General features: G+C 38.6%; 3 protein-coding genes across 8 annotated transcripts in view; 1 reads left to right on the top strand and 2 right to left on the bottom strand.

Annotated features, from left to right (window-relative positions):
- LOC306861157 (uncharacterized protein) overlaps window positions 1-13,953 on the bottom strand; it is a 20,149-nt gene extending 6,196 nt beyond the window's left edge. Inside the window, exons 1-11 of one of the 2 annotated variants that reach the window (XM_079403270.1) lie at window positions 13,841-13,953; window positions 12,674-12,761; window positions 11,545-11,715; window positions 11,169-11,291; window positions 10,791-10,946; window positions 10,495-10,614; window positions 9,138-9,251; window positions 6,449-8,825; window positions 6,211-6,293; window positions 5,460-5,532; window positions 16-5,098 (exon numbers count right to left, since the gene is read on the bottom strand). In XM_079403270.1, the coding sequence (XP_079259396.1) occupies window positions 16-5,098; window positions 5,460-5,532; window positions 6,211-6,293; window positions 6,449-8,825; window positions 9,138-9,251; window positions 10,495-10,614; window positions 10,791-10,946; window positions 11,169-11,291; window positions 11,545-11,715; window positions 12,674-12,754 (8,381 nt within the window). In that variant the 5' untranslated portion in view covers window positions 12,755-12,761; window positions 13,841-13,953. The remainder of the gene's footprint in view (window positions 1-15; window positions 5,099-5,459; window positions 5,533-6,210; window positions 6,294-6,448; window positions 8,826-9,137; window positions 9,252-10,494; window positions 10,615-10,790; window positions 10,947-11,168; window positions 11,292-11,544; window positions 11,716-12,673; window positions 12,762-13,840) is intronic. The other variant, XM_079403271.1, reaches the window with a different exon arrangement.
- LOC306861161 (guanylyl cyclase-activating protein 1-like) lies at window positions 13,544-21,948 on the top strand. Its single transcript, XM_079403289.1, has 6 exons — window positions 13,544-13,639; window positions 13,898-14,055; window positions 16,246-16,756; window positions 18,878-19,027; window positions 19,108-19,201; window positions 19,312-21,948. The coding sequence occupies exons 3-6, from the start codon at window positions 16,559-16,561 to the stop codon at window positions 19,437-19,439; spliced, it is 570 nt and encodes a 189-aa protein (XP_079259415.1). The 5' UTR covers window positions 13,544-13,639; window positions 13,898-14,055; window positions 16,246-16,558; the 3' UTR covers window positions 19,440-21,948.
- The window catches only part of orc5 (origin recognition complex, subunit 5), a 44,831-nt gene continuing 43,820 nt past the window's right edge, over window positions 21,073-22,083 (bottom strand). For 3 of the 5 annotated variants that reach the window (XM_079403287.1, XM_079403284.1, XM_079403286.1), the window contains one exon: window positions 21,613-22,083. In XM_079403287.1, the coding sequence (XP_079259413.1) occupies window positions 22,038-22,083 (46 nt within the window). In that variant the 3' untranslated portion in view covers window positions 21,613-22,037. The other 2 variants (XM_079403285.1, XM_079403283.1) reach the window with 2 other exon arrangements.

The following is a 22,083-nucleotide window of genomic DNA, read 5'->3' as shown; positions in this document are numbered from 1 at the left end:
AAAGAGAAAACAAACCTTTCCAATAAACTCTGCAGCTCCTCTTTTTGGGTGGTCTCCCTCTGGAGTTGCTCAGCAAGTTCTTTAGCACGGGTCTCAGCCTCCTGAACATCAGCCTCCTTTTCCTGTAGCTCGCTATGAAAACGACTCTCCCATTGCTTGGCCTCATCCAGCACTCGATCACGGTCATCCTGCAGGGATGACATGGAGCGCGAAAAGGCTGCTAACCGAGCCAGTGCTTCATCCAGACGTGCCTGCATTTTCTGGGCATGCCTGTCTGCAGCCTCAGCGATACGCCTTGCCTCAAGAGTTGCCTCTTTCTCCCTCTCCTGCTCCCGATAAGACTTCTCTAGTCTTAATTCCATCTGTTTAAGCTCGGCTCCAAGGCGATACCTGACTTCATCCAGGGTACGCTCCGCATCTGCCTTCAACTCGGCCTCTTTGCACTGTACCATTTGTTCAGCAGATAGTTTGTTTGCTTGGGCCTGCTTTGCTTCTTCCAGCGCCATGTCCAGTTTCCCTTTACATGTTGAAAGTTCAGATGCAATACCTGTTCGGTCTTGAATAATCTTTGCAATCTCCAAGCGTGCTGCCTCAAGTTCTGCACTCAACTCATCTCTCCCCAAAGTCAATGACTTAACATCTTTACCCAGTTCACTTATTCTTTCCTGGTACTCAATGCAGTCTTTCTGTAGCTGACGAACTTCCATTTGCTTCTCCCTCAGCAGTTCCTCAAGTTGACGTGTCCGGTTTTGACTACCTTCTTTAAACCTCTGTGCTGACTTCAACTTCTGCTCCAGCTCTCTTTGTTTGCCTGTCTCAGCCTCTGCCTCTGCCCTTTTTCGTTGTGCCTGCCTCATGTCCTCTTCCATCCTGGCTGCCCGGTCCCTCTCTCTTGCCATCTCAGCCTCCAGCTCAGCCCGCTCTCTTTCCAGCTTCTCCAATTCCCTCTGCATATCTGTGAGGCGATCACGACTGTCAGATGCCTCTTGCTGGTAGCCTGCAATGCTGCCATTGAGCTGAGCCAGCTGGTTCATTAACCGCTCCTCCAGGTCATCCCTTTCAGCCTCTAGGCTGGTGCGAAGTTCTTGCAGTTGGGTCTCTTTCTTAGAGAGCTCTTCCTTCTGGAGCCCCTCTCTTTCTGAAGACTCCTGAAGTTGCTGCTTGAGGGAAGCAAGCTCTGCATTCAGCGTTGACTCTTGCTTGTTTCTGGATTCCATGTGATCTTCAAGAGCAGCTTCAAGTTCCCTTATCTTATTCTCTGCTGTTTTGAGAGAGGTTTCCAGTTCCTTGAGCCTCTCCTCTGTTTGAGCAGTCATCTCAACATTTGCTTGCACTTCTTGTTCAAGAGCAGTATCAATGAATTCCAATAGCTTAGTGGGATTGGCCTCTGGGGGAATACCATCACTCTGGTACTTTTGAATTTCAGTTAAATCAAGACTTTTCTGCTGTGTGACAATTTTAACCTCCTTAATGGTTTCCACAGAGCATGTATCCAGGTTCTCACTGCCCTTTTTGTCAATGTCCTCAGCCAAACGCTGTCTCAACTCCTCAGCTTCATGCTCCAAAGAGTTCTTTTCATCCATAACTATATTATAATTTGTTTTCAAGGTCTCAAGCTCTTGTTTGACTCTCTCAAGCTCTCGTTTCAGCTCAGTATCTGTATGTTTGGTCAATTTCTTCTCTTCCTGCTCCCTTAGCCTTTCATTCTCCTCCTCTAGATCCATAATCTTCTGATGCTTAACCTTGGCAAACTTTCTCATTTTGTCTTTCACAACATCCACCTCCTTCATAGCTTCCTCAGCTAACCTCTCAGCCTCTTGTCTGGCTGCCTCATGAGCTCGTGCCTTGGCTGCTAACTCCTGCCTCTCTTGTCGAGCAGCTTCAAGCACTCGTCTCACTCGTTCAGCCTCATCACTTACATTTTCATATGACTTGAGGAGGGATTCATACTCTTCTTTCATGCTTTGCACCTTTTCTTCCAGCTGTCTGCACACTTGTTCGGATTCCTCTTTAGCACTCTCAGCCTGATGTTTAAATGCATCCTTCTCATTCAAAACACTCTCCATGGCAAGTTTAAGGCTCTCACATGAGGCATGCAGACTCTGGTTTTCCAACAAAGTTCGATCCACCTCCTCAATTAACTTCTCCCTCTCTTCTCTTGACATGTTCAGCTCCATCTCTATTAACTCCAGTTTCTGTTGTAGCTCTAATTTGATCTTCTCAGCAGCAGCCTGTTCCTCCTTTAGCACCTGTTTCTCTTTGAGCGCCTCCTTACGTGATACAAGAGCAGCCTGCAGTTTGCGTTGAAGCTGTTGGAGTTTGGCACTATTATCCTTCTCTTCTGCCTCACGTTGTGGAATTTCTGCTTCCAGTTTTTGAACCTTTTCTTGTTCAGTGTTAAGCCCTTCTCGTAGGGAAGCAATCTGCTGATCTTTCTCCAGTACCGTTTCCTGCATCTTAAGTAAAAGGGAACTTTGTTCACTAAGCTGTTGGCTTAAATCAACAATCTCATCATTCTTATGTTTAAGAAACTGTTTAAATTCTTCCACTTCTGACTGAAGTGCTTTGATTGGGGACTCAGCATCTGACATGCTTCTTTTAGCTGCTTCCCAAGCCTCATCCACCTCCGCTTTCAGCGTCTCTGCATTAGCTTCGGCTCTCTGACATTTCTCCCTAAGAGCCTCCATTTCCTCAGTGAGAGCATCAATCTGCCTCTCTTTTTCTCTCAAGGCTTCAAGTTCTTTGCAAAGCTCTTTGAATTTGCTATCAGTGAGTGATTGAGAGGATTGGCTCTCTTGTAGGCTCACCTCCAATTCTGCACGAGCAGCCTGCTCAACTCTTAATTCCTCCTGGAGAGCATTGATAATGTCCTCATGATCTTTTACCATTGGCTGTTGAGATTGCTCACCAGGTTTATGTTGTTGTGTCTCAGTCTCAGCTGAAGTAAAATCGTCCCAGTCCTCATGAGCCCAATCATTTGTCTCTGGTTTCTCTAGATTTTTTGTAGCAGACCCAACATTCCTCTCCACATTCACACTCACCACTTTATCTGTATCATTCTTTGATTCTAGCAGACCCTCAAGCTCCTCAATACGATTCAACAACCCGTTTTTTTCTCTCTCTTCAGTTTGCAGGCGTTCAAAAAGGTCACTGTACTCCTCTTTCTGTTGTTTCATCTGCTTAAGATTATGGCGATTTTTCTCTTGAGCTTTCACAACAGCGTCCTCATGAGCATCAGTAGCTTCCTGAAGCTTTTTATGCAATATTTCAACGTCAGATTCCATCGACGCTATCTGTGAAAGAAGCCTATTTTTGTCCTCAGCCATTTGTGACATTTGTTGTTCATTTAGTTGTACATAGCGCTCAGTCAAATGTTCTATTTCTGCACGTGACTCAATCAATGCTTGATCTTGGTTACTGATTTTTTGTTTCAGACTTGTTAAGGTCTCTTCTTTTATATTTAAGTCATCTCTGGTCTCTTGCAACAAAGCATCAAGTTTCTGTATTTCTTTCTCTTTTTCCTTAATCACATTTTTGAACTGAAGAGTTATTTCCTCACTACCATCTCTTTCCTTTTCTTCCCTGCTCTCAGCCTCCTTCTCAAAGTCTGCAACTTTTTTCATCAATTCTTTCCGCTGTATCAGAGCTGCCTGCAGCTTTCTCTTGACCTGATCTCCATCTTTCTTCATGGCAGCCATTTGAGTATTCAAGTCATCATTCTCCTTTCGTAAAGCAACAAGCTCCTCACATTCTGCTGTTTTATCCTCTATGATTTTCTGCTGGTCACTCCTGACACTCTCAAGTTCATGTATTTGCTCCTGTAGCTTTTTGACTTCACTGGATACTGCAAACCTTTCCTCTCCAGCCTGGAGTAGTTTGGCAGTCATGTTTTCACTGAGTTCCATCATCTCCTGGTCTTTCTCTGAAAGATACTTTTGTAGATCTTCCAGCTCAGTAGTCCTGTCAATGAGAGCAGCTTTTGCCATATCAGCCTCCTGAGAGATCTGCACTAATCTGCCCTCCATGTCCACAAGCTTCTGTTCCAGTTCGGAGGAAGTGAGCTCTCTGTCCTCCAGTTGAGCCGTAAGCATTCTAGCTTGTCCTTCTTGTTCAACAAGTCTTTGATGGAGTTCATCAAGGCTTGCCTGTAAGGCTTTCATCTTATCATCTTTAGAGGAAACCTCTGCCTGCAAGTTTTCAGACTGCTCAGCAACATTTTGCCTATCTATTTTTTCTTGCTCAAACAATGCCTTAACTTCAATCAGCTCTTTCTCGTATATATTTGCCTTTGACTGAACCTCATTTTTGATATCTGTGAGTGACTTCAGTGCTTCCTCCAGCTGGAAGACTCTCTCCTGTGATTGTAAAGCGGTGTCTTTCAACTGCTGAAGCTCTCCTAGAAGTTCACTATATCTTTTCTGAATCTCTTCTGCTAAGACCTGTGCAAAAGCCTGACCAGTGCTAGAATTTGTATTTAGCAGACTTCCCTCCTGTTGGCTAAGACGTACCTGCACAGTTTCATGGATAACTAAAGATGCTGATTCAATATCAACTATACAGCTAGTTGATGCAACATGCTCTTCGCAGGTCTCTTCCCAAGATTGCGTGGATAAGCGTAATGAGCCAAAGTCCTGAATTTGGGGCGCCCACTCTTGAGTCCCATCTTGGTTGACTGCCTCCAGAAGAGTCCAGCTACTATGAGCCACCTCTGAGTCACTGCTTGTCACCATCTCATCTGAGGAGGTACCCTTTGATTCTCCAGGGGACTCAGGCTGGGGTGCTATAAGCTCAGGGCTACTCTCATTGCCAGCAGAGACAGACAGAACAGACGTGTCAACTGCCACAAGTGTTGTCTCTTCCTCTCGTGTGCCCTCAAGAACCTCAGATAGAGCTGTAGGGTTGTCGTGCAACCCAGCGATGTCCCCTCTGCTTGAGCTGTCAGCACTTTCCTCCTCTGGAATACTTTTGCTTGTAGTGAGTGACAGTTTTTCTTTGAGAGCAAAGAGTTCCCTTTCTCTGTCTGCAAGCTGCTGCTCCAGAAACAGTATCCGATCTGTCTGAAATTTGTTTTCTGAACTATGTCCATCTTCACTGTTATCTGAGGGTAGCATATGTGAGAAGAAAGAAAAATCATGATAACCATGTGAAAATTATCAAATAATATAAAATTAAACATGCAAGCTCATGTATCATGTAAAAAAAAAAAAAAAAAACACTGGTCCAAAAATAAATTCTTAACTTCCTGTTTTTGTTTTGGGTTTTGACTGGGGGAACTGGTCTTTCTGGTTGTTCTAACTAATATCTTAACATTACAAACAAGTTTACAAACCACAATGGTAAAGGGTGTATTCTCCACAAGAGAGCAAGCCTCTTATGGAAGAACATGGGACTGCTGTCACTGAAAGAAACACTGCAGTTCAAAGTAAATTCAGCTACACAAGGGCAAACATTAGACTCACCCTGGTGCGCCCTGTCCAAATCCCTCACAGACAGGTCAGTCACATGATCATGTAATGACTCACCAGTAACCTGCTAAAAAGACAGGCCCCAGTTACAACAAATAGTATGCTTACACTAATGCATTTAAATGCATTTAAAGGTAACAAACCATACCTTTATTAATATTTAAAAATTGTGCCCTTATATGTGGGGGCCAGTAATAGAAAAAACAAATGATGAAAGTGAAGAGGATTATGATATCTCTGACCTGATAAGTTGTGAGACAAACCGTCTAGGCATTTATGTCACCATGCGTCTGTCGCACCAGACACAGCTTATGCTATATACCAAATGAGTCTGCCATAGCAGACGCACTGCCCTCAACAAGTACATCTTATTCTGTGCATCAACTCCATTGCATTAATAACTTTTTTTGTCTTTGTCATTAGGTGCAAATATTATCTGATCATGAAAAGTCACAGCAGAGCTCTGTACAACAATCCATACAACTTTAAGTATCATTCAAGTCCATAGCATATATAATGCAGGACAGATTTAATACCAAGAACCCCGAGTACCTTTTTATGAATACCTAACACCTAAGTATGAGCGAAAGTAATATTTCCTTAGATCTTATTAATTGCATTCAAAACACTCAAAAGTTCTACTGTACTAAAAAACAAATAACAAGAACAAATATTTATCAGTGTCATCTGTTGTATTTTACAAAGCAATGTTTAAAACTCCAACATATTTTTGCAGTCCACCTACCAGAACAGTGAGTTGTTGTTGCTCCAGTTCATGTATCCTAGCAACTGCTTCCTCTCTCTCGGCTGTGCTCTTATCCAGTTGACCTAGAGCATCAGGTGCATTAAGACATAATTACTTTTTGATCACAGTACAAAAAAATTTTGCCCTACGTTGTGGCATTGTTTCATAAAATGCTTCCAAGGACAGTTTACTGAAACCACAAAAACTGCTTTGAACTTTGTTCTCCTGGGCTGTTTACCTTGCAGAGATTGTAGAGTGAGTGTGATCTTGGACATGCATGTTTGACTCTCTTGCTGTTCGTCTGTAAGGTTGTTCAGCCGAGCTTCTAGAGTTGGTAACACCTCTAAGAACTGTGCAGGGTCAGTAGGAATGGACATTTCCACCTCTGCCTCAGCAGCAGTAGTCAAATTCTGAATGCCTCTCCAAAGTTTCTCCAATGCATCCTTGGCTTGCAGTCCTGCTTTCTGTTCCTCTTTATTGGCATCTAGTGTCTCTCTTAAGGACTCAAGCTCGTTTTGCATCTGTGCCAAGCGATCTCTTTCACTCTCAGATTCTTCTTCCCTTGCTCTCTCCACTTCATTGAGCTTCTCCTGAAGATGATGGAGCTCTTCCATGCGGCTTGCCACCTCCACCTCTAGCTTCTTTGCCATTTCCTCTTTCTGGTTCTCAGCGACTTCCAGACAGGCTTGCAAGTTGGTCAGCTCTGTCTCAAACCTTACTTTTCTCTCTTGTAACGTCTCCAGACTTTCTCTTTCCTCAGCTGAAAGTTTTTCTCTCAGTTCATCCAACTCTGTGGTCTTTTTCAGTAACTCAGCATTGAGAGCGCTGATGGTCTGCTCTTTTTCACTTTCGGTGGTTTCCAATCTGGCTTCTAGAGATAGTTTCATGTTGGTCAGCTCTGCCTCGAAGCTAGTCTCTCTCTCCTTAAATTTCTCAAGCATTTCATTCTTCTCTCTTTCTTCAGATTCAAGTTTTGCTCTCATTTCATCCAACTCTGTGGTCTTTTTCAGTATCTCAGAATTGAGAGAACTGATGTTCTGGTCTCTTTCATTTTCTGAAGTTTCTAGAGATACTTTCATGTTGGTCAGCTCTGCCTCAAAGCTAGTCTCTCTCTCTTTTATTTTCTCCAGCATTTCTTCCTTCTCTCTTTGCCCAGATTCAAGTTTTGCTCTGATTTCATCCACCTCTGCTGTCTTCTTCAGTAACTCAGCATTGAGAGAACTGATGTTCTGGTCTCTTTCATTATCTAATGTTTCCAATCTAGTTTCTAGAGATACTTTCATGTTCGTCAGCTCTGCCTCAAAGCTAGTCTCTCTCTCTTTCATTCTCTCCAGCATTTCTTCCTTCTCTCTTTGCCCAGATTCAAGTTTTTCTCTGATTTCATCCACCTCTGCTGTCTTCTTCAGTAACTCAGCATTGAGAGCACTGATGTTCTGGTCTCTTTCATTATCTAATGTTTCCAATCTAGTTTCTAGAGATACTTTCATGTTGGTCAGCTCTGCCTCAAAGCTAGTCTCTCTCTCTTTAAATTTCTCAAGCATTTCATTCTTCTCTCTTTCTTCAGATTCAAGTTTTGCTCTCATTTCATCCAACTCTGTGGTCTTTTTCAGTATCTCAGAATTGAGAGAACTGATGTTCTGGTCTCTTTCATTTTCTGAAGTTTCTAGACATACTTTCATGTTGGTCAGCTCTGCCTCAAAGCTAGTCTCTCTCTCTTTCATTCTCTCCAGCATTTCTTCCTTCTCTCTTTGCCCAGATTCAAGTTTTTCTCTGATTTCATCCACCTCTGCGGTCTTCTTCAGTAACTCAGCATTGAGAGAACTGATGTTCTGGTCTCTTTCATTATCTAATGTTTCCAATCTAGTTTCTAGAGATACTTTCATGTTGTTCAGCTCTGCCTCAAAGCTAGTCTCTCTCTCTTTTATTCTCTCCAGCATTTCTTCCTTCTCTCTTTGCCCAGATTCAAGTTTTTCTCTGATTTCATCCACCTCTGCTGTCTTCTTCAGTAACTCAGCATTGAGAGAACTGATGTTCTGGTCTCTTTCATTATCTAATGTTTCCAATCTAGTTTCTAGAGATACTTTCATGTTCGTCAGCTCTGCCTCAAAGCTAGTCTCTCTCTCTTTCATTCTCTTCAGCATTTCTTCCTTCTCTCTTTGCCCAGATTCAAGTTTTACTCTCATCTCATCCAACTCTGTGGTCTTTTTCAGCAATTCAGCATTAAGTTGTGTGACGTTGATGTTGAGTGTGCTGATGGTCTGCTCTCTCTCACTCTCTGATGTCTCCAATCTGGCTTCTAGACATACTTTCATTTTGGCCAGCTCAGCCTCAATGGCATTTTCTTTATCTTTCAATTTCTCCAGCGTTTCTTCTTTTTCTCTTTCAGCAGATTCAAATTTTGCTCTCATTTCATCCATCTCTGTGGTCTTTTTCAGTAATTCAGTGTTGAAAGAATTGACGGTCTGTTCTCTCTCACTCATTGAAACCTCTAGTCTGGCTCTAAGAGCCTGGAGTTCTTCCTCAGCACGCATTTCCCACTGCTGCCTCTCCTCTTCTCTCAGTCGCCGGGCTTCTGCCAACTCCAATTCCATTTGCCTGAACTGAGTAGTCAGAATCTGCACAAATGAAACATTCATCATGTTTATACATTCATCTTGCTAAAGGGTCTATAATCCTAAAAAAGATTTCAGTCCAACCAGCTGTAACCACAACATGCAACAAGAAATTCTGTTGGTTACTTGGATTCTATTTTTAAAATCACACTGCTGGGCATCCCTATCCTCACTGAAATCTCACCAACTGAAATCACCACAAAGCTGTAAGGTTTTAAGGAAAAAAAATCTCTCGATTGACTGTGATGATTTCTAACATATTTTGCTATCCAAAAAATACCAGGACACGGTGTAAACTATACGTGTTGTCCTGACCTGTTTCTGTTGGTCTGCACTGTTGAGTTCCTGCTGCAACATTTCTAGGACTTCTGAACGAGAGCGCAAGGACTCCTCCAACTCCTCTATGCGCTGCTGGGATGCACGAAGAGCCTGCAAAACAATAAGTAGGATTAAAGCAAAATAGAACTACGTGTATTGAAAGACTTCCTAAAAGCTGCAGGGTTTGATTTATGTTTTTTCTTTTTGTCATGCCCGGTGTAGACACCGTGTTAATCCGCCATTTCTTTCTTAATTCCTTTCCAACAACATGAACAAAAACATAAGATGAGTTGGATGCTGCTCATAGAATGTGAAAATGCATGCACCATGCAACACAGCTTAGATCAAAATTGCCATGGTAACATGATGAGCTGTGATTTCATGCTTTATAATAACACCCAAATATGGCTACAACACCTCAGGGTATCCCAAAACAAAAAGCCAACAAATATGGAAACATCAAGACAATGTTATTCTGGCATTGCTGCTCTTCCCCATCTTAAATCTTTGTTTATCGATGCATAATTTATATGTATGTATGTGTGTGTGTGAAGAGTTCAGATGCAAAAGCCTCTAAGTGCCATCTGAAATTTTCTTCTAAAATTAGCATTTTTCTTGCTTATGTTCAGTTCTTTCATTTTAATGGCAATAAATAGAACACATAGGAGCCTGATAAAAATGCCTATTTTAGAAGAAAATAAAGCATGCATAGTAACAAAAAAAAAAAGAATAAAATTAAACAAATTTGTAATATTAAGCAATTCATTCATCATAAAATTAAAAAAATATTAATAAATTATAAATATATTGGGTAACAGGGTTTTAAATTTAACCTAAATTAAGCTAACACTCAGTAGGGGATATTTTGGGCCCTAATGTTGCTTTTTTTTAGTTACTGAAACTTTTAATGTTTATAATCATCCAGTTATTGTTATTATTATTTTTACAGTAACTTGGTAACAGGATTGAATACATGAGCTTGACAAATGCAGTCAATCCTATAATCGGTGAAAAAAGAATGGATGAGAATTTTCACTTGTCTTACCATCAGCCTATACAAAGTGTCAAATGATGTTACTTTGTGGGGGGTCATAATACTAGCATTTTTAGTACTCATAAAGCACATGATAATGCCTTATTCTGCACAACCATATTCTAGATCCTACCCAATACCTAAACATAACTACAACAACAACTACCTTACTTACTGTCAATAAGCAAGTAGGAGTTCACTGAGGGAAAACTCTTAGTTATTAGTGAATATATATATTACCTAATCTAAAGTGTTAGCAAAATATCAAAGTGGGCTCTCTTTGTGGAATAAAAAATTCAAACATGAGAAACGCAAACACACCTGCTGTAAATCAGGGTCATTTGAGACCTGCGTGAGACTAAGGAGTTCCTGCTCATGTTTGAGGATTTGTTCTTGAAAACGCACATCTTTTTCCTTCACCACAGTCTGCAGAATTCGCACCTGGAGGACATTTGAAAAATAAAACGCTGGATACTGTCTTTAAGAGTGAAAGTCTGAGATTAGCTTAATTATTACAGAAATAAAAACGGTACTTGCAAAAGAACTGACCATCATATGGCACATTTAAAGATTTGAACTAAGCACTTCTTCGTGAATAATTCGACTTGTGAACACACCTGCTCTGCATGACCTTCCTCTCTCACACGCTGTTCGCCCTCCCAGAGCTGATGTTGGAGGGTCTTGTTAGCTGACTCTGCCTGGCTGAGCTTTTCTTTCAGCTGCTGGAGTTCCTCCTCCACTCCTGGAGCCATTTGGAAGGAGCTCTCTGAATTCTATAAAAAAAAATAAAAAATAAAATAAAAAAACAGTTCATTATCATACTGCCGTACTGAAAATATTAATGAATTTGGCAATCGCCCATATTTATTCTTCGTCGTCTTAGACTTAGGGAACCGTAAGATGAACAATAGAATACACCACTAATAATAATTATATTAAGCTATCCAAGTCCCCTTCATGCTTAAAATAACACATATGTCAGCTTATCTCTTTACCTGACTGCTGTTCAATGCTTCTTGTCCTTTCAGCTCATTGAGCTGTTTGTTTAGAGCAGCCATCTTGGCTTTAGCCTGCAGTTTAAGCTTTGTAAACTTGACTTCTGCCTGTTCTTTCTCTTCCTGTATGAAAACAAACAAAGTCACAAATGCAAAATCAAGCTTCAGACCTGAGGGCTGTTTCATAAAACAGGTTTACCAAACAAGCCAAGCTTATTTCAGTTAGTCTGACTTATTTTGAACCAAATCAATTGACAATAAGTCAGACTAACTGAAATAAACCTGGCTTATTTGGTAAACCTGTTTTATGAAACAGCCCCCTGCTAACATTCATGGTCTACTTGCTTGTTCTTTTCTCGTTATGCAAAGTCCACACCTTGAGGTGTTTTTCAGTGCTGGCGAGCTGGCTGTCCTTCTCTCGAATCAGCTCCTTCAGCTGAACCACCAGCTGTTCGGTCTGGGCCAGCCTCTCCAGGACCTCTTCTGAGGTCCCCGAGCCCTCCAGGGATGCTTCAACATCAGGCTGGGGCTGAGGTACCGGACCATCCTGCTCCAAAGACAACATTCAAAAATTATAGAGCATGTTAATATTAAATTCGACTTGAATATTAAATTCACCCTATTTTTCAAATGCGTGTTTGGATCTTATTGTGAACAATTCATTCACGAATGTGTTTCATTCAACACAATCTCATGGCAATTCATAACTATATTATGTTTTGGGGAATTGCAAATCAATTGCAAGCTCTCATTATTTTTGAGTGCAACACCCACATCTCAAAATCTCAACAACTGATGAATAGAACCAAGTTAGCACCCAACATTTTTTTTTTTTTTTGTTAACCCGTTACACTCAGATATGTCACACTATGGAAGGTAAGATCTCTTGCTACGTCCATTTCATTACAACTGGTATTATATTAGCACTGTTCTTATTTGTCTACTTATGCTTGTCTTATTCTTAAGACCCGTTCACACTAAGAACGATAACTGTAAATATAACTATATTAGCATCCACACTAATACATAATAACGGCCTGTTTATTGTAAGCATTCACTGCATTTTTGTCATCTGCCATTTTAAATGGTCAAGCTCTTTATAGTCAGATGGATTTTGATTGGTTTTTATCTTTCATCAGCTGGAAAAAATCATTCTGAAAGTGATTCCAATGATATCGTTGTCTTTGCTGTTATTGTTATAGGCCTAGTTGTTTTTTAGACTCTGCTATTCTTTTAAATTTAGATTGACTAAATATTTGTTATAGTTATTGTCTTTGGTGTGAACGGGCCTTTAGTGACCCATTTCAAGATGGTAAACCGCTTGTAAACCAAGTCATAAATCTGTAAATAAGCACTTAAATGTGGGCTATTATCAGATCTTTCAGCTCTTGTAATAAGTTACTATAATTATTTGGGTAATTGCAATGTCCATGTGTGTTCCCCAAAGTTTCTTGGTATTGACCCAAAATATCACTATAAGGATTGTTCAGATTGTGTCTACTCACCTGGAAGTCTCCATCGGAGCGTTCCTCACCTGAGAGCTCCTGGAGGACAGAGGACACCCCTTGGGTCAGCCGGCTAAACATGGCTGACCTACATGTAAAGATACCCAATAAAATGTTAGTGCACAGTTTGAGTATTTTGTATCAAGCTGTGCATTACTGACACAATTAGGACACAAGAGAAGATAAATCAGAATCATATAAAGACTGCAATAATAACAGATATAGACTTCCCATCTGGCACAATTCACACTTATGCACAACAACATCAATAGTTTAAAATTGAATCAATATATTACAACAGATTTAATGAACATTTTTATTTTAGTGTTCCATGAGGGCAGAACTTGACCACACAAGCTAAAAAGCCCATTTCAGGCAACCAACAACTAGTATTACAATGGAATACAGCCATTTTTCAAATCAAATTCACATTCATGTCAAAGCATCGTTGAAATACCATATGGCCTCTCTAAACTAAATAACACTCTTTATTAATTTACAGTTAGGCATTGGATTTATATAAAACCACACATGCCTCTATTGCATTACACATTAATAAATCAAATGCATATATTGCATAAAGGAAACGATCAGACAGATTATGACTGCACAAAGACAGCAAGTACAAAACATGCATAACTCAAAATACATAAAGCATAACTAGAACACTTGATGAGCTCAAGTCTGTTACGCAATGTGCGTCCCCTGTCCTGACAATAACTGCAGGAGTCGTGAACGCCTGTATAACAGTAACAATATCTCTCTATATTTCCTGATAATAAATAACCACCTTTGAGAGCAATAAAGCGGAGAAAACCGAACAGAACCGAACAACGCCGAAACATAGAAACTGACGACTGCGGCTGCGTCGCTTTCATTTTGTCTACAGCAAAGATTATTGAGCGACTCTTCTTCTTGCGTTTTAAAATCGACTGGTATAAGAACACTTGATCGAGACACACAAGGGTATGACTTTTATTTTTTGTATTTGTTATAAAATTGCATTATTAAAGCCCAATGAGCGCCAGCTGTAACTGGGCTCGTGCTGATGAATCGTAAACAACTCGAACGATGTTTATAAATGATACATATAAATGTTTGTGTGCGTGTCAGCGGCTGCATACATTTAGAGGCATCTTGTTAATGTTATTAAAGCATGAAACTGACCTGAATTATCGGCGCAGGGAAGAGCTGCGTGGTTTATTTGATCAATTTCGTCTCTAGGATTTTAGAGCCACATCACCAAACATCCCGGAAACAGAAACGCAGCGCTGTGATTGGACCGCGCAAGGGAGCGTCTGAAAACTACTCCTGACTCTGTGAGCCGCATGACTGTACACCAAGAGACCGTCCACAAACATAAAACGTAGAAGCAAGATAAAGTAGGCATGCTCGTTTGCACGAGATAATAGTAACCAGTTACAACAATTATTTTAGGTTTGGAGTTACATCAGAATGGGACGAGATGATTTAAAGCTTAACATGATTATTAATTATGGAAAACAGTTAGGACGCAGTCTCGTTCTTCTGGCACACTACATCACAGTGTTTGTAAGCTTTGTATCTCGCTCAGTGAACTGTTTTGCCGAAGTGATCAAGTGGATGTCTGTGTTTGCCAGACACACGGTAGCGGTATTTGATTCTCTTCATAGGAGTCTACATTGGTGGACCAGAAGACGCAGTGGGACATCCATAGAGATGCTCTCCAGCAGCGAAACAGAGTCAGACTGATGAAGGACATACAGTTATTATGAACTCAAAGGAGATGTTTCTGGAAAAAAAGGAGTTATAGGCTCCAAGGAGAACAATATCAATGCATCAGTACATGCAGAATTTTGTAGTGTTTCAGTACTACTCGAGCTGTATGTTGCCATCTTGAGTTTCTATTTATTTCTAAAAGAGATAATTGAAAGCACTGAGGTCTAGAGGTTAAGGAAGAGTCCACCACTGTTATAACCACACCTGATAGACTGAACACATCACCTGTTTTTCAGGTCTAAACCAGTATTTTTGAGCAATGAAGAAAAGTTAATAGTAACTGATTTTGCCTCAGTTAATCCCAAATTGTGTTGTTTTTACCTCAGCAATTAAATTAAAAATCATTTCATATCCACTGAATGTAGTTTAGCAGTCAAGGAGAAGAGCCATTAGCACATATGTATATTTTACCTAATTTATTTTGTCTGTGGTTGGAGCAAATGTACAGTATGTTGGGTAAAAGAATAGCCGTGAATAATCATAAAATAAATCCTGAAACAAGAGGGAATTTGTATCATTAGTTGCAGGGGAAATACTAATCGTCATCATTTATGGGTAACTCCAACATATGATTTATTGGACCTCTTTCACATTTCTGGGTTTCTCAGAAGAGAGCAGTGCTTTTTTAGCATCACAGAGAAACCATTAGTTTAATTTTACTTTACTATTTTCAGTTTTATAGCTTTTGTCAGTTCAGGTAATGTTTATTCATTTCAAGTAATAATCATGTTATATACACAGTATACTGTATATATATATATATATATATATATATATATATATATATATATATATAAGCTGAGTCTGAGTCTATATATACATATATAGTTTAAGTTAATGATATTAAGTTAATAAGTTAATGATTTCTGCATTCCCATTTGCTCCAAAAGAAAGAATTCACAATAGGGTTTACATTATTTAATTTTCTTATTAGCAACACACTCAGAGCTATTTTTTTATTTAATCATTCAATGCCAAAGAAATAATTCTGATTTATCATCACAGACTGTGAAAAGGGTCCATTGAAGTTTTCCTGTGGGCAGATTGTGAATGTGTGCCAGTACCCCATAGTCGGAAGCAAGCTTTGAATATTGTCTATATAATTACTTATCCAAAACATCATATTGACTGTTAAAGTGTTGAAATGTCTCTGTGATGGAACTCTCTGGACGTTTTTACATGTTTGATATCAATACTAATCTTAATACCTCTACTAATCTGTATCTTAAAACACTGTGTTCTGAGAACAAAGTACTGTCGTGATCAACAAAATGCATTTTTAGAAACTTTCCAGAGAAAATGGAACAGATCAAGCAAGATTTAATTAGTTTAAGCCTATGAGAAAAGAGAAATAGACAGCATTTTGGATCTTTGAATGTTGTTATAGGCTTAATTTCTTATGAAATCTAAAAAGGACGCATTTCGTTCATGTTATACTGTCTATATGTTAGCTTTTGAATGGTATCAACTATTAATATCATATATAAATCATGTAATGTGATGTGATGCGTGTAATTTGACAATCAAATGGTAACTAACTGAAAAATGTTTTTTTCATGTGAAGAATGCTCTTAACTGCATTACTTGGAATCATTAGTAATATTGTGAATATCGATACGTAATTATTGTAAAGGCTTGTATGAAAATGTATGAAAAAAATATATCTGCTGAAGTTTGTTACCTTGGCATAAGATGATGACTCAAAATTGTGACATGGCTACTAACATGTGAATATTTATCAGCTAACAGTTTGAAAATAAATTTAGAAACAGCTTGCATATGAGAAATGCTGATGCAGTTGTATTTGTTCGCAGGCCGTCACATGGGAACATTTGTCAGCATGTCCCCAATCTCACATGCAATTACCTATGGCCATCCCAGCCATGGTCATCCTTAAGCCTCACATAAACAGTGAGCTGGATTAGTCGCAGTTAATATCAATAAGATAAAGTTGGTGGGAGTGTCTGATCCCAGGCCAGTACAAAAGCCTCCCAAGGGTGCCCACCTCTCTCTTAGGTCCCAGTGCCGTGTGTCTGTGAGAAGCGAAACGCTCGCCTGCACAGCAGACCAGTTGGGCTTCCTGACAGATTAGCTACAGTCTTGCTCGCCAAAACAATCCGTTCAGCGATGGGGAATTCAACGGGCTGTACCGTGGACGACCTGCAGGCAGTTGAGATGCATCTGTGGTATAAGAAGTTCATGACTGAATGTCCATCTGGTCAGCTCACGCTGCATGAGTTCAAGCAGTTCTTCGGGCTCAGAGGTCTGGATACAGAGGCCAATGCCTACATCGAGCAGATGTTTCGCACTTTTGACATGAACAAGGTGAGTGAAAGACAAGTTCATTCTGAGTGGATAATAACAGTGGCTAAGAATGCCTCTAAAACGTTCAGCTTTCAAAGACAGTTTCAGCATCGCTGGAGTATTTATGAAAACATTGGTTATAATATGCAGACTCCTTGCATTCTGTTACTTCAGACTTGAAACTTTGTTTGCTAATTTGATATCTGGCTGATTTATGCTGAATCTCTTTTTTCAATAGCAGTCATATACCAATATATTGGTAGAAAAATTAACCAATATTATTCAGCTATTGTTCAATATGTGGCCATTATGAGCTTACCAGCTTTGGTTGATAGCTATATACTGTTTAAAAGTTTGGGGTCAGTATGTCTTTTGTTTTGTTTTTGTTTTTTTTCAAAAGAAATTAATACTTTTACCCAGCAAAGATGCATTAACTGCTCAAAAATACAAGAGTTTCACAATGTTTCAAAATATTTCTATTTCAAATAAATGCTGCTGTTTCTATTCATCAGAATCTTGAAAAAAACAAAAATCACAATTTCCAGTTTTCAACATTGGTCATTTATTTTATTTTTGAGCACCAAATCAGTATATTAGAATGATTTCTGAAGGATCATGTGACTCCAAAAACTGGACTAATGGCTGTAGGAAATTTAGCTTTGCCGTAAAATAAATACTGTAAATATTAAATATAGAAAAAAATCATTTAAAATTGTAATTCACATTATTTAAATTGTATTTTACAATATTACTGATTATTATATCTTGATCAAATAAATACAATCTTTGTGAATATAAAAATCTTAGACCCCAAAATTTTGAATAGCAGTATGTATAAACCCATATTTGCGGATCACTGTACACAGGTCAGCACACGTGAGTTCATTATTTATCAAATCAGATCTGAGCAAAGCTTACTGTGTTGTCTGGCTCTATATTTATAGCGCTATATTTGGCACTTCATGTCAGCTTTTATTTACAGTGACTCGTGTTAATACAACGAATAATGAGCTTATCTATGAGATTAAGATTTACAGATTGTTGAACAGGTTTGAGATTGTATTATAGAAACCAATCCCATTCATGTGCAGTAACAACTGTTTTATTTCTCCAAACCAAAGCATGCTTTCCTAATTAGGTCCCAGTGGAGATTTTCGGCACAAAAACGGTTTCATGATGCTACTCATATCTTGATACAAGATTCCCAGCATGTATTTTAGATATGTTCATCTTAATTACGTGAATTAATGAGTATGTCATTACCTCCATGTTAAAGTCAACACGCTTCACCAAGCTAAATCTCTTCACTTTTCAGGGAAATCAATAATAGGAAAATAGATAAAAAAAAAAAAACCCAAGTGGTGGTAATGGTGTAAAAATAAGCTTTACATTTTATAAGTGACACAAATTTACCCCCATATTATTGAGGCCTGCATTATAGAAATCTCAATTTTAAATCTTGGAAATAAGATAAATCTTTACTAATGTTAAGCTTTCCAGACTTTCACCCACTACTAACACTAGTAAAAGTGATCAGTTGCTCATCAATACAACAATGAAATGTAGAATATCCATATCTCTCCATTAACACACCACAGCATTGCCCATGACCTTCTCCCAGACACAGCCCAACACAGCTGGAATCTGTCACAAAAGAGAGGAGACATTTGGAGGAAAGAGTGTTGACCTGAGGATTATGTCTGCGACAAGCGGCTGGTGTCTGTGTCTCAGACGCAGACCTTGGAATTGGCAGTAATCCTCCAGAGGACACCATCATCCCGATCGTGATCCTCAACACCTCCATCACCTAAATAAGAGAACAATAACATCCAGCTGCTTTAGGATTCATTACAGACTAATGTGGGAACACATACTTAATATAAAACATTTGACAACTTATTTAATATAAAACGCATAGTTCCAGATGTGGATGCTGATTGGTAGACAGATCTCAAAGGTCACTTCTCTTTCATCAAACTTGGTTCCAGATGTATTTTAATCATTTCCTCATGACATCACACACTTTTAAATGAAAGTTCTAAACCATAATAGATCAGACATAAAAGAGTACATATGAAGTGTACTACATCAATCAAGTGTTTAAAATGAATTGTTTCTCACATGCGTTTGCCTCTCTTGCAGGACGGTTATATAGACTTCATGGAGTATGTGGCCGCTCTCAGTCTTGTAATGAGAGGCAAGATGGAGCACAAATTGCGCTGGTATTTCAGACTTTATGACGTTGATGGCAACGGCTGCATAGACAGACACGAGCTCCTCAATATCATAAAGGTAGGAAAGATAACGCTAGAATAAACTGCACTGGATGCTATGAAAATAAATGGTAATAAAAATGGTTTCTTTTACATTAGGCTATCCGTGCCATCAATGGAAGTGAGTCGCAGGAATTGAGTGCTGAGGAGTTCACAAACCGAGTGTTTGATAGGATCGACATCAATGGAGATGGTGAGTGCAATAACAATTGGAACTGGAATAAGATTCTAATCTTAAGAGACACATTCAATCTTTAAAAGAGTATGCTTGTTCATAATCGCTAACTGTTTGCCATTCAACAGGGGAGCTGTCACTGGAGGAGTTTGTGGCAGGGGCACGTAGTGATGAAGAATTTATGGAGGTGATGATGAAGAGTTTAGACCTTTCGCACATTGTGGCCATGATTCATAACCGGAGACACAGCGTCTAAGAGACAGTCCACATTCATATATCCCATGTACAGTTCTCCCTTAGAGTCTCTTGATCAGAAAACAAGAGCAACACTCAACTATCTAATTCTCAAAGCACTTTAAAGCACAAACAGTCACTTCAAACAGAGCTAAAAGGGCCAAGAAATTAAATTGGTCTGGGACGTACCACATCTAATAAACTGACTGTTTCCCAAAAACAGCCTTCTTGCTAAGCAGAAAGAGGCTTCATGTGAAAAGAATCAGTATGATGTGGACGTCCATTTATAGTTTTATTTTTGTTACTTTATTATTAACAAATTGTTTTTTTTTTTAAATATACATTTATGTATGACTTGTATTAGATGCCTCAGAGAAAGACATTTATAAATATTTGACTAATAAGTGGATAAATACATTTGTGCAAAATGTGGCTGCATAACTGGATTGAAAAAATACATTAAAACAGAAATATTGTGAAATATTATTGCGATTAAAAATTATGTTTTTCTGTTTGAATATATTTTAAAATGGGATTTATCCCGGTCATGTCAAAATTGAATTTTCAGCAGCCGATACTGCAGGCTCCAGTTATATCTTCAATGCTGAAAACAGTTATGCTGCTAAATATTTTTGAGAACATATAAAAGAACAGCATTTATTACAATTAGAAATCTTTTGTAACAATTTTAAAGTAACTTTGGGTCGATTTAATGTGTCCTTTCTCAAAATAAAACAAAAATAAACAAAAGAAAAACACCTTTTGAACAAGTGTTTGTCCACTTTTGTAGATTTTTACTTAAAAAAAATTGTTTTATGAATGTTCCATGTTAGTTATTTTTGGTACTATAAATGGTCTCAGTTTTTAATAATTTTTTAACTGAATTTTAAAATGATTCTCCAGTCTGATTTAGTGTCTCAATTAATATAAGGTTAATAAAAAATATTAATTTAATTTGTTAATACATGTGTTAAAACAGTCTTCAGTTAAGTATTCCACTGCATGTCAAACTCTGTCAGGTCAGGAATGTTTACTTCTTTATAGATATATGCATACTATATTTAATAATCTTGCATATTATCTTAGTCTCTGCAGTGTTTAAGAATGAAATGGGCTTGTTCTGCATTCGCATAGACATGTTATAAGGGTGCCTTCTGTTGTAGGACTACAGGGCCTACTTTAAGCTTGTTAATGAACTGCTTGTGCTTCCATTTGGACATTAAAAACATAATAACTGACACCGTTATAAGTTCATGCATGTATTAACTAACAGCCGACACCAAAATGACCCTTTGCCCTTGTGTCTCAAGCCTCCATCTTCCATTCAAACTACGTCAGTGTGTGAGAAAACACATGAGTCACATTTGGAGCCTTTTTAACTGTGGTCCCTCAGTTTCTATGACAACCCCTATTCTATTTCCATGGAGACCTTGTGAGTCAGAAGCAGCATCAGTAACCTCTGAAAAGCTGAATTAACAGATCGCGATACTAAAAGCCTAAATTTCAATTAATCACTTACACTCCATTGCACACACTGTTCCTTTCTCCCAGATCCTCATTAAGTGGTTGTTCTGGGTTGTGTTTGTCTGCATCTGAGAGGGTGATTGGTATTCATGCCAGCTTTGCCATCTTGTTGCAAAAGGATAAGGAGGTCAGTCCTCTGAGCTGATTTATTGTTCTACAAAGGAGCCAAATAACACAAAACGTGTAATATCGCACTCATTTAAATGTGGTTGAATGGACATGTGCAACTGTGATATTACCATGAAACCTGGGAGGGATGTTATGCCTGCCATCATGCTGCAAAAACACTGCATGAACATGGGAATAACGCCTAATACATATAAATGAATTATTGTTTAAAACAATCAATTAGTAGTAAAGCTTGTACCTGTCACTGGTACACTTTGATTTTTAAGACACATAAGAGCCCCTTTCCTTGAAAATACACATACTGTGCACCAAACTACCTAAACGAGTTGTTTCAAAGTTTGGGGTCAGTGAGATTTATTTATTTTTATTAATAGTTTTCTTGAGAAATTATGCATTAAATTGATCAACCATGCTAATTTTATAATAAATGTACAAATTACTTAATTTTTTAACATTCTGTTCATCAATAAATAATGGCTGCTGACAATTCAGCTTTGACAAATTACGTTTTAAAAACTAATAAAACAAAACAGAACATATTTCACATTATTAGTTTTTACTGAACTTTTAATCAAATAAATGCAGCCATGGTAAGCACCAAAATACTTTTTTCAAAAACATAAAAATAAAATACATATATATATATATATACCAACCCCAAACTTTTGGAAGGTAGTGTATGAAAAATAAACTGGACCCATTATTAATTTTATTACAAACTATACAGTATTTATTAGACCAATATTAAGTTGTGCCACACGTTAACACCAAACCCATCAAATCTCCCTTTGAGGAAAGGCTCTCTAGTATAAACCATGAGTATATTCCCATGGTGACATCTGATTGGACTAATAAATGCAGGAACTTTCCTGTAACACAATTTCTCCAGCATTCCATTCATGTCCATAATTCCAAGTGATGTGATTTTGTCCGATTAGTTGCCTGGTTTATGTCCACTGCAAGAGGATCACAGGAAGTCGTACAGATACTTCACCACATCAAAGCCTACGGTT

This window comes from Barbus barbus (assembly GCF_936440315.1).
Source record: "Barbus barbus genome assembly, chromosome: 42".
Lineage (NCBI taxonomy): Eukaryota > Metazoa > Chordata > Actinopteri > Cypriniformes > Cyprinidae > Barbus > Barbus barbus.
This window is presented reverse-complemented; position numbering and strand designations above follow the sequence as displayed.

Coding starts and splice junctions, on each gene's coding strand:
- LOC306861161 (XM_079403289.1), top strand. CDS start 16,559: ATGGGGAATTCAACGGGCTGTACCGTGGACGACCTGCAGGCAGTTGAG. Junction 16,757..18,877: donor GCACTTTTGACATGAACAAG/GTGAGTGAAAGA, acceptor CCTCTCTTGCAG/GACGGTTATATAGACTTCAT. Junction 19,202..19,311: donor GATCGACATCAATGGAGATG/GTGAGTGCAATA, acceptor GCCATTCAACAG/GGGAGCTGTCACTGGAGGAG.